At 47.5% G+C, this 11,454-nt stretch overlaps 1 protein-coding gene across 1 annotated transcript; it reads right to left on the bottom strand.

Annotated features, from left to right (window-relative positions):
* Window positions 1-1,832: 1,832 nt before the first annotated feature.
* FGF16 (fibroblast growth factor 16) lies at window positions 1,833-10,894 on the bottom strand. Its single transcript, XM_043897669.1, has 3 exons — window positions 10,478-10,894; window positions 4,193-4,296; window positions 1,833-2,830 (listed from the first exon to the last, which is right to left on the bottom strand). Exons 1-3 carry the CDS (start codon window positions 10,749-10,751, stop codon window positions 2,585-2,587), a joined length of 624 nt encoding a protein of 207 aa, XP_043753604.1. The 5' UTR covers window positions 10,752-10,894; the 3' UTR covers window positions 1,833-2,584.
* Between the last annotated feature and the right edge of the window lie 560 nt (window positions 10,895-11,454).

Consider the following 11,454-nt stretch of genomic DNA (forward strand, 5'->3'; position numbering starts at 1 on the left):
GTAGCTGACCATAGAGAATATAGGTAAAATTTTGGCTTTAAAATAAAGGTGTGATGCACATTAAAAATGTGATAAAAAATGTCACACAGCTGATTTTTACCCTCCTCCCAGAGACCTCTAGAGGTGGTGTTTCTTCCCTGTAGCCCAACACAGACATTGCCATCAGCCTCTTGGCTCTCCAAACCCTCCTGTTGGTTCTTCAAAGCGGGGCATTACCCCTTTTAGGAAACTTCCCCTACTCACCCCAGCCCTGTGAGATCTCTGCCTTGGTGGTTCCATTGGCAAGCACTCTAGTCTGTAATCACATACATGGTGCAACTTAGCACTTTCTATCATACAGCCTTATTTGCTCTTTCATGTATGTATTCTCTTTTGGGTACTTAGATTTGAATGAACTTCCATAGAGTTTATGGTTTTGACTTTAAGTGAGCTGCTATCTAAACTATTTGTTTCACCAATCAGTTGGGAAAATAGTGGATGTCACTGAGGAGCATCAGGAGAAACTATCCTAACCCCAAACCTTCTACCACCAGTACTTCATGGTGCCAGGGTGCCAATGAGACTTTTATTCCTTCGGTTCTTGTGTCCAGACAGCATTTACTTTGAAAATGCAAATAGCCCTATACTCCCACCTCAGTAATTATCAGTAAAGGGGTCAGGGATTTTAAAGCAAGATATCTAAGAGGCTGTTCTGGAGAAGAGAGAGCTCCAGGAATACCTTCCCCACTTCAACTACAGCTACTCTTCTTTTATGGACTGAAGTTATCCTAAAACTTCATGTATAAGTCATTCAGATACAAAAAGAATTCTTTCTGAAAATTATTCTTTTAGAGTACTAGGTTTCAAACTTTGTTGTGCACAGGAATCCTCTGGAAGGCTGTTAACATGCAGATGGCTGGGTCTCACCCCCAGAGATTCTGACTTGGCAGGTCTGGGGTTGCTGCTGCTGCTGCTGCTAAGTCACTTCAGTCGTGTCTGACTCTGTGCGACCCCATAGACGGCAGCCCACCAGGCTCCCCCATCCCTGGGATTCTCCAGGCAAGAACACTGGAGTGGGTTGCCATTTCCTTTTCCAGTGCATGAAAGTGAAAAGTGAAAGTGAAGTCGCTCAGTCGTGTCCAACTCTTCGGGACCCCATGGACTGCAGCCTACCAGGCTCCTCCGTCCATGAGATTTTCCAGGCAAGAGTACTGGAGTGGGTTGCCATTGCCTTCTCTGAGGTCTAGGGTAGGACCTGATAATTTCCATTTCTCACAAGGACCCAGATGATGCTGCTGGTGAAAAGACCATATACTCTAAGAACTGTTGCTTTAGGAAAATGTGTTAACAGATTCCCAGAACTCTCTAGGAGAAACACTGGAGGAGGATAGGGGTAGGGGTTTAGAGAGAGAGTGGGAGAACACCTCTGGAAGGGAAGGTTGACTGGTTCAAAAGATCATTCTCCCTATTGATTGCTGTTTATTTCAGATTACCTCATCTTCATATGTTAAGTAAGAAGCCACCAATTAGGGTTGCTGACTTTTGGGCTTTGGGCCCTAACCAAATTCCAAAGGAGGGTTTCTCTATGCTTAGTCCTAAGCACAAATGGGAGCTTCCATAAGAGCTGATGGTCCAGGCCTTTCTGAAGCTTTGATTCACCACTAAGTGTAAAGTCACAGAACCAGAAAGAACTTCAGATAGGGCTCCTAGATAATGCTAGTATTGTAGATAGTGAGTCACCTAGGCTAGGCAGTGTGATGCCAACATCAAGAGATTCTAATGAGTAGCAAAAGAAGCCAACAAACCTTCTAATCTTACTAAGTGTACAAATCAATAGAGTTAGACAGTGGTTACAATATAAAGACAATTTTATTGCCAATAAAAGCCTTTGATAACTCATTTATCCTGTTTCAGTAGGACCTTATTCTTTCTGATGAAAATCCAGTCATAGCATCTCTCATTAAAAATAAAATTATTTTGAAATAAATAAATATATAAAATAAATAGCATATACATTTCATAAATAGTTTGTCTTTATGCACAGTATCCATGCTTACATTTTAATATCATTTTCTTACAACCTACCCCATCTCCCACTTTCAACGTCAGGAAAACTGCATGTCAGGACAGATGATAAATCTGCAGAGCCAATACAGGAATGGCTTGCAGTAGGGCTGGAGCCCCAAGGATTTTCTTAATGAGACTTCTCCAGAGCTCTGTAGGTAGCATCTATGGCAGATTCCTTGGTCTTTCATTTACCCACTTTAAGGTATTTGGGTAGATTGTGGGGCAAGACACCTCTGGCCCTTGGTAGGGGGCCCCATTCTTTCTTGTGCCACCTCAGGGGAAAGAACATGAGTAAAGAAAAAAGTATATACAAGATTCCCTCTAGGCCTCCCCATCCCCCCACACCCCTCCCCAAAATAACCCAACCTTGATATATACTTTTGAACAATGAGGGAACAGCTGGGTCGAGTTGAACAGTAAGTGCTTCTTTGTTATCTAAATTGATAGGAAAGAGGATTGAAAAGCTATGAGTATAGTGCTTCCAGGGACAACTGCGGCCGCAGAGTATATGGGTCACAGAGGTCACACTAGGGGTCCGTTACCTATAGCGGAAGAGGTCTCTGGACATGGTGGGCAACTTAGAAGGATCTACTGGCCTGGGTAAAAAGTGGGTGAATTTCTGGTGTCGTTTAGTCCTGTATCCCTCCCGGGGTGAGCCGTCTTTATTCAGGGCCACATAATACTGTCTCTCCGAGTCCGAGTGTTTGTACAAGGTGGAGGCATAGGTGTTGTACCAGTTTTCTTCAAACTGTTCCCGGAAAACACATTCACGTGTGAGTTTCTTCTGTGAGGGTGAGAAAATAAAGCAGAGCCCATTATATGACTATTTCTCCCATCCCAGCTTGCTGGTGGAGAAACTAAAATAATAAATAGCACATTTATATTAGAAAATTTCAGGCCTATCTCCCGGTATTACTGAGACATCTTCTTTCCAAATACTATGAAACAGTCTTGTTTGTATTGCTTTCACCCTCTTTCATGAGCCACGCAAAAATTTTTCAGGTGAGATTCTGAAAGCAAGAGACTGGAAGAGATGGGCTCACCTGGCACTCTGAGCTTGAGAATTTCTGCCTCCCAATGCCAACTGACACCTTTGAGCTTTCTCCCTATTTAGGGCTAAAGATGTTCAAATCCATTGAGATTGCCGTCAACCACATCAACTGACAGGCAAAGGCCTCAGATCTATATAAAGCTCCATGGGAGGCGAGCTGTGATCTCTCCTAATGAAGGGTCTCAGGGCCTGTCAGTTGGAAAGCTCAGGAAAAAAATCTCCTTGAGAAGTTCCTCCAATCTGGCTACTTCAAGCTGGCAGCTCCTGGGTCTCTTGCCTCTATCCCTTCTCACACTTGATTCAGCCACAATACTACTTGCTGGGGTTGCCGATACTGAGTGCTGGGGACAGGCCTATCTCTTAGGTGTCAGAGAAGAATGTGCTCTGATTTCATGGGATGCAGGCAGCCAAAAAGTATGCTCTGTGACTCAAAAGCCAAAGCCAGGAGTTGGGATCCCCCAGAAGGGTTAAGATCAGCAAAGTCACTCACCATTCCCCAGCTCTGGGCTGGCTTCCAGAATAGAGAACATGTGCTGCAGCCAATCCAGTCCTAGCTGGGGACTTAGGGCTGTCACCAGACCCTGGAATCCTCACTCTTCATTTGTTTGTTTGCTTCGTTTGGCCTTTGGGATTCAGCTGAAGCAATTTGGACATCAAAGACTTTGTTCTTTATTTCAGAATCCTCAATCTCAAGGCCAGCTCTCACTGCCTATTTTTGTGCCAGCTAGTTGGCTACTCCTCTGGGTACCCATCACAAATCAGATATACTCCTTGGGAGGGTTAATGCCTCAAACCCTTACCATCTACTGACAAACCAGTACAGCTTCCTATTATTATCAGATGAGCTGACACTCTAATGGAGAAGGCAGAAGCAAATATACCACAGAAAAGCTTCTGTTTTCATGGGGACTGAATGAGTGAGAGTGTTATGTAGCAAGTTTCTGGGCAGTCAAGAATTGACTAGAAGACACTAATCCTTTAAAGTTGACAGAAGTGCTTTCAAGTGCTAGATAAATGTTTTGCCTTACATTACCCAAACACTGGTGGTAATAGCTTCTGAGAGAAAACAAACAAACAAACAAACAAACAACTTACCGACCCATAGAGTTCTCCTCGCTCGTTCATTCCTAAATACAGGCCAGAGTCCACTCCCCGGATGCTGATCAGCCCTACAGCCAGGCTGATAAACTCCAGAATTCCTAGAGCAAAACAGTGAATGCCATTTCCATCACTGATATCAAGCTAACAGAAAGCTGTCCGGGTGACATGAGCTGGTCCTTTATCCCCAACTGAAGGCCAGCGCCATGTGCCTTTGGTGAATTACCTGATGAAACCATCTTTTGCAGCAAGGACGGAACCTCAGAGAAGAAACTGAGTCTCTCTGGGCCTCAGTCAGTCCATATGTAAAATGGGGGACAATCTCTGCCTCTACTCAACACTCTTAGGCATATAATAAGGAAGAGACTGTGAGAAGACTTTGGCTACAAAAGCTTCATAATTTCAAGGTACTGTTAAATGCCACCATTTCAAGAAATAGGAGGGCAGCTTTTGAAATGAAACAATGTGGCCAACTTTCTATATCTTCCCAAAGTCACTTTCTGATTCCCCAGAGCTCACAGCATTACCTTGCTGTCCTCTAGGCTGAACTTGTTTTGTACCCTCTTAGCTCCCAATGTCCCTAAAGCCACATGAGGCTGTCAACTGCCTGTAGCTGACTCTAACAAAGGCCACACAGGCCACTCACTAAGTTTGTTCCTCTGTCCTATGGCAGGAAGCAAAACTTGGCCTGGTGAGAGCTTTCTCCTCCAAAGTACTTTTGGCCAGTGCAGCTGCAGGCCGACAAGCCTGTCATTTTCCCGTTCTCTCTTGTGGATTTTAAATCTATCTATGGCAAAGAGTTGGCAGGTAGTATTAGACTTGATACTGATTTGAGATGTTGCAACTTTAAGGGGAAGAGGAAGATATTTAGAAATGTTCCTCTAGTTGACAAAGTTAGAGATGAGGATTTGAAAACGTTTTCATTTACCCAGCAGTAGCAGGGGGGAAAAAAGACATTGAGTACTAAGAGGGAAAAAGGAACCAGAACTGAAATCCTGGGGGTACTGACGACTTCACAATTTTGTTCTAACATAACACATCTATTATATGGATACAGATGCAATGGTCAACTAGATTTCTTTTTGATATTCTCTAATTAATCATGTTTTTCAACATATAGATTAAAACTGGATACAACTGACTCCAGAGGCATCCAAAGGTATGAAATGAGCTCATATCTGGCTGTCTTTCTTATCCAAAAATGTAATTCTTAAGGGTAGTAATATTCTATGAAATCTACACAGGGAGTAGGACTGATTCCTTAAAGATCTCTTTAAAAAAAATTAAGTGGTCAATTTTGAAATCAGGTTCAAGAGTCCAGTGGGAAGTCTTCTGAAAAGCCCCAGTGATTCGGGCCAGTGGGTGGGTATTCAGGTATGGAAGCTTTTAGGGCACACACAGACCTTTTCAAAGAATGTAACTATCTTCTGCTCCCACAGTACAGAACACTCAAAGCATAGCCTCTGGCCTCTAGCATTGACATCCTCCAAGTTTTATTCTCAGTCTGGTGGTTACTAACTCTCATAGCACATACACACAAAAGAGTTTTGGAAAAGGAGATTGACACAAGATGGTAGGAGGGGAGGGGAAAATTACCTGGTGCCAAGTAGGGGTTAAGCAGATACTGATTTAGTGGGCCAAGACTTTTAGTTACACTGAACAGGGTTCTGATTTTGGTTCTGCCCTGTTTAACATTTTAATAAATGACTTATAAGAGGACATGGGGACTGTTTACCCTAGTTCCAGAAGACATACAGCTGAGAGGGTAACAATAAAAATCCAGAGATTTTAAGAGAATGGAAAAATGGGCTGACTCCAACAAAATAAGCTTTGATTAGAATAAATGTAAAGTCCTGCACTTTGGTCCAGAAACCAGTTAACCAAGATGGTTTTTTTTGTTTTGTTTTGTTTTTCTCTCCCGTCCCTCTCGCGCCTCTCCGACTGCCGGCGACGGCCGGGTATGGGCCCGACGCTCCAGCGCCATCCATTTTCAGGGCTAGTTGATTCGGCAGGTGAGTTGTTACACACTCCTTAGCGGATTCCGACTTCCATGGCCACCGTCCTGCTCCAAGATGTTTTGTGTTTGGAGTTGTGTTGAGGGAGGGTGAGCCTCAAGTATTAATCATGAATTTATCTATTTCTTTCTTTTTATTTCCATACTCCTCCCCACTCCAGGAAGCTATGTATATTTTCTTGAAAACATTGGACTGTTGGACTACTTTTGTGTTCCTGTGCATTTTTATTAAATATATCTTGGGATGGGGAGATGTGGCTTAGCAAAACATACACAACAACAGCTTATGGAATCTGATTGAACAAGGTAAGCTCAGTATGGCTGAGTCACGAGATTTTAAAAAGCTAATGTGAAGTTAGTCATGTAAAAATTAAAAATTACTAAAAAGCCAATAAACAAATAGAAAAAAGGAAATAAAAATTAATATGATTTAAGACTGTATTGATTGAGATCTAGTAACTGGCATAAGGGCAGGGGTTGCCCCATTCTACTCTGCCTCAGATCACAGTAAGAATGCAGTTTTGAATTCTACTGTGTTTAAAGAGGGCCACAGAAAACCAGAAGGGTGTTCAAAGGAGAGTGGCCAGTATGGCCAGGAAATGAGAAGTCAGGTCATGATTCAGTTCTGGGTGATAAACATTGAGGGATACCAACCTGCTGGAGCCTTCAGTTCTTTGCTTTGCTTAGGCAGTTTACTTCTGAGCTTTGAGTCTTGGTTCCCTCATTCTCTAAGTATCTCATGTCTCTGACCACCCTGAGCTCATTAAGTAGCAGAGGGCAGCTTGTGATCTCACCATCCAAGACCTGGTGTGAGAACAAATCATGAAACCCAAGAGGTGTGGCCTTTGAGTCACCAAGGTTTTTCTCCAACTCTGTTAACCCTGGTGCCAAAGGACAGATCATACAGGAAGTCACTTGGGTTGTGTCCAGTAACCAGGGGTCTCTAACAGTTGGAATCATCCCTGCCCAGCTGTCTTTGGGCATCATTTCCCTTTGCCAACTTTCCTATTAGCTGGATTCAAACTGTGGGAACCCAGTGGCACATGATGATGGAACAGATATTCCTAAACCTTCTCTTGAATTCCAGCCAGCATGAAGGGAGAGAGAAAATAAGCCAGTTTCACATTTTCCCAACTACAGCTGGAGAGGGGTGTTAACAGCAAAATGTTGAAGCAAAGTATTAAGTAGACAAAGTTTGTCCTCAGTGCTTTCACCCCCTTCAAAGCCCAGGACCTCCCTCTACTCTGCTTCATCTTGACCTGCCCACCTCAGGCTCTGGCCTGTGTTTGATAATTTCCAGACTCTTCTTATACCTTCTCTCCCATGGCTTCATTCAAAATGAATCTGTTCTGGGTCCCACTGCTTTAGAACTCAGCTAGATGACTGGCTAATATGTCATTTAATCTAGTTCCATAACTCGCCTGAATGCCCTCAGCCATCCTTTCAGCCCTTCAGGGCCAAGGCAGTGCTGTTTTGGTACCTGGCCAAATAAGAACCAGATAGCTCAAAAACCAAAGCAGCTGCATGAGCCTGTTCCATCCCACCTGGCAAGAGGCCTCTCCTCCGATCTGGCTCCCAAGCTCTATTCTGCCAGCCCACAGGTGCCCCTCAGGAATGTCAGTATCCTTGTGAACCTCATGTAAACGCCACCAGCCAGGCAGAGATTGAAATACTCCTGGCTACTGATTGCAGAATGGGGGATGGGTGGAGAGAGGGAGCATAGGCTGTGCCAACAGGTTATTATTTGGAGTTGAGGCTGCTCTTGGGCTCAGCCTGACTCTTTCTGAATGCATGGATTCCAGGGTAATCCTTGGGGGCCCTGCTCTCCAATTACAACAAATAGCTATTTACTTTACATGGCCTTTGGAGACTACCTCTTCCCCCCAAGCAGAAATCTATAATATTTTATATCTTAAGTCTGGCCTATTTTACCCTGCTGGAATGTTGACTGCTAAAGCACTTATGGAATGTTAAAGTTTCGATTTATTGAATACCCTGGCTGATTAACTCAAATGTGGAGGGAGGAAAGAGTCAGCAAACTCAAACACCACCTCTTTCTTTGCCAAAAACTAAACTGAAGAAGAGTAAATGTGTGCTTGAAAGTTGGTAAGGGATGTTACAAAGAGACAGCTTTGACCACTTATCATTTCCTTTACAGGAAATACACGGATCTGCCAGGAAGCCAGGGAAGGAGGGAAGGGAAAAGGTGATGCAGAGGTGGTCTCTGTGAGTAAGTGAGTGAGTGAGTGTTTTAGGCAAAACTCAAAAATGAAGCAGTCAGTTAAACAGCAGTGAAAACACCCCTTCCTCCTGCCAGTTTTATTTCCTTTGGTTTCTCCTTAAACTTAACACCCTTAGCAGTTTGAGAGAGAAAAGAAATCAAGATGTGTCCTTAGGGAGGTAATTAAAGACCACTTATCCCAAGAGCCTATTACTGATTTACGTTGACTTTGTAGGTTATTGGGCTCAGCTTAGGCACAGAGTCAGACAAACACTTGTAGCTGCTGGGAGTCAAAGTCATAGTTTCTCCACCTCTGTGCCCCCCCCCTCACATTTCTCCATCATTTCAGGATTTTTCTTCTATAGCTCAGGAATGAGCTACCCCAATATCTTTAGGCCATTTCTGGGAGCTTTGGGGGGCTCTGAGGCCAGGGTGGGAGTTCCATTCCTTCTGAAGAGGAACAAAATGGGACTACAAAGTCACTGGCAATGGAAGGGAAAGGAGCCAAGTTAACCCTCCCTCTCCTCTCACCCCACCCCACCTTATCACCCTTTTGAGGACCTGCTGCAAGTTTATACAGACACCTGCACCCCTCCATTACTCCCACCCCACACACAACCTACTGTACTCCAGCTCTCCAAGTACATTTTTCTAAGATGACATAGACCTCATAAGGGTTCCTGCTTGCTCTGCAAGGAAGACCAGCCCTGGCCCAAGTTGTCTGCTAGACTTAGCCTTGCCCAGCTACAGGCCTCTGTCCCCCCACCCCCGCATCCACCCCCGACTTCTTACCGTGGTGCTCTTGGAGGCAGCTCTAGCAAGACATGGGGAATAGGAAGATGAGGCGGTTTGGGGGGAGTGGAGGAGGATTGCCGGGGGGGGGGGGGGGGGGGGGGGGGGGGGGGGGGGGGGGGGGGGGGGGGAGGGAAGGGTGTCAGACCTGCCAGTAGGCAAAACTTCTCACTGGCTTAAGAACAGAAGGTATCTTTGGCCTATAGGGTCCTTGGGGAGGAAATGAGGAAATTGGGGGATGCTGGGACCCAAGGAAGGGTAGCTGTCACAGCACCTGAATAGTTTAGTAGAGGACAGGAAATTAAAAATAAAAACGGCCAAATTATTGAGGAGTGAACACATTTGCTTGGTAACACAATGATCTCTGTCCCAGATCAAGGTTTATATTAATTGTGTTCTGCATGTGAGACAGGCAGCTGTGCCCTTTGAACAGGCAGAGAAAATCCTTGATAGAGGTGGGGTATTTTCTGCCCTGGGCCCAGGAGACACCTGTTTGGGGGGCTGGGAGTGGGCCCAGGATGGTTTCCTCACTGAGGCAAGGAGTCCAGAGGTAGCTCCCAGGCAAAATGTGCCTCAGGGCTTGTGCCCTTACACACTGGCCACTGGGAGGCTTTCCTAATTTCTCTAATACCCAGCTCCCGCCGTGCTGTCTGGGTTGGCCCCTAACCCAGGCAGAGCAACACAGAGGCAGGCAGGTGCCAAGGCTGTCGCGTCCCCATAGGCCAAAAGCCACTTGGGCGCGGGCTGTCCGCACACAGGGTCCAACGGCCGACGAAGGCTCCTGCTACAGGTAATCTGCCGCGACAACCTTGCTGCCGTCGAGGCTCAGCCTCTCGCTGTAGCCACGTTCCCTGATCTCCTCGGTGGATGCTCCTACCCGCCCCCCACCCGGCCACCCAGCTCCACCTGCTTTCCTTGAAAGGGGAAGCCCAGCGTCCAGGTCCTAGAACAATCCCTCTAGCTCCCGGAGGAGGTAGGGTGGGGTGGAGAAAGGAGAGGCCGCATCTCAAGGTGCCCCCGCCTCCTCCCGAGAGCATCCGAGGGTGCCAGGCGCCCCGACGCCACAGCCCGGCTCAAGTCCGCACCCTCACTTCCCGCCTGCCCGCGTCTTCAGCGGCCTCCCGCCTCGACGAGCCCAGACAGCGCCGGGCGGGGCGGAAACGGCTGGTCCGCCGGCCCCAAGCCGCAGCCTCGAGCCGTCGGCTCCCCAGCGCGCAGTCCGCTCGCCTCCTGTCCCTCCCCCCCGCGTCCTCACCGAAGCGGCTGTGGTCGTGGCGGGTGCCGTGCACCGTGCCGTTGGGGAAGATCTCCAAGTGGAAGCCGGTGCGGCAGTACAGCTGGCGGCGTCGCAGGATCCCCTTCAGGTGGGCGAAGTCGGTGGGCGAGCCGCGCTGCAGTTTCCCCTCAATCTGGCCCAGACGCTCGTTCAGGAAACCCGGGGAATCAGCCAGAGGCACGTTCCCCAGAGACGAGGAGAAGCCGTGCAGATCCCAGTCCAAGGAGGCGAAGACCCCCCCCACCTCCGCCATGGCGGGGCGCGCGGGGCCGAGCCTGACCGCGGGGCGCGAACTGCCTCTCCCCGCCGCGGGCGCGGGCGACTCGGCGGCGCTCGCTCGCTCGCTCGCTCCGAACTCTGCGGAGCTGCAGTCGACGTCTGTTCGCGTCCAAGGAACTTCTCAGCGGCGGGGAGCGTGGGGCAGCGCGCTCCTGACCTTGCGCTCAGTCAAAGTGCCGCTTCCCCTCCACATCCATCTCCCCAGGCCTCTCATAGCTGGCTTCGTCGAGCTATCAGATGCAAACGGCACTTTATATACATACCCACTCCCCTTACATTGACATATTGGATATTTAAATACAAGCCACACCTCAATGGCATCCCCTCGGAGATTGGTGTGTGTGTGTGTGTTTTCCCCTCCTCGTATCCTTTTGGCTCTTTTTGGGAGAGGGGGGTGGAGGGGGAGAGAGCGAGCGAGCTTCACTCCCTCTTTTATTATGAAAAAATGGCAGGAAAAAGCTACACATTGCAGTGAGGCATAACTGCTTTTGGCAGGTTTTTCTGAAACTGCTGATGAAATAACTGGAGCCCAGTGCGTGGAGGCTGTTGGCGTCCACTGCCACTCGGGCCTGTTGCGTGGAAGTCTGTCTGTTGCGCGGGGGCAGCACCCACCTCCCGCGCGGCCTCCGGCTGCTTGCCTTTCGAAAGTGGTGTGAGACCTGGCGGGGGGGATGGTT

Source organism: Cervus elaphus, chromosome X, assembly GCF_910594005.1.
Source record: "Cervus elaphus chromosome X, mCerEla1.1, whole genome shotgun sequence".
Taxonomy (NCBI): Eukaryota; Metazoa; Chordata; class Mammalia; order Artiodactyla; family Cervidae; genus Cervus; species Cervus elaphus.

Coding starts and splice junctions, on each gene's coding strand:
- FGF16 (XM_043897669.1), bottom strand. CDS start 10,751: ATGGCGGAGGTGGGGGGGGTCTTCGCCTCCTTGGACTGGGATCTGCAC. Junction 4,297..10,477: donor CCACGACCACAGCCGCTTCG/GTGAGGACGCGG, acceptor GTTTTGCTCTAG/GAATTCTGGAGTTTATCAGC. Junction 2,831..4,192: donor GAGGAGAACTCTATGGGTCG/GTAAGTTGTTTG, acceptor TCACCCTCACAG/AAGAAACTCACACGTGAATG.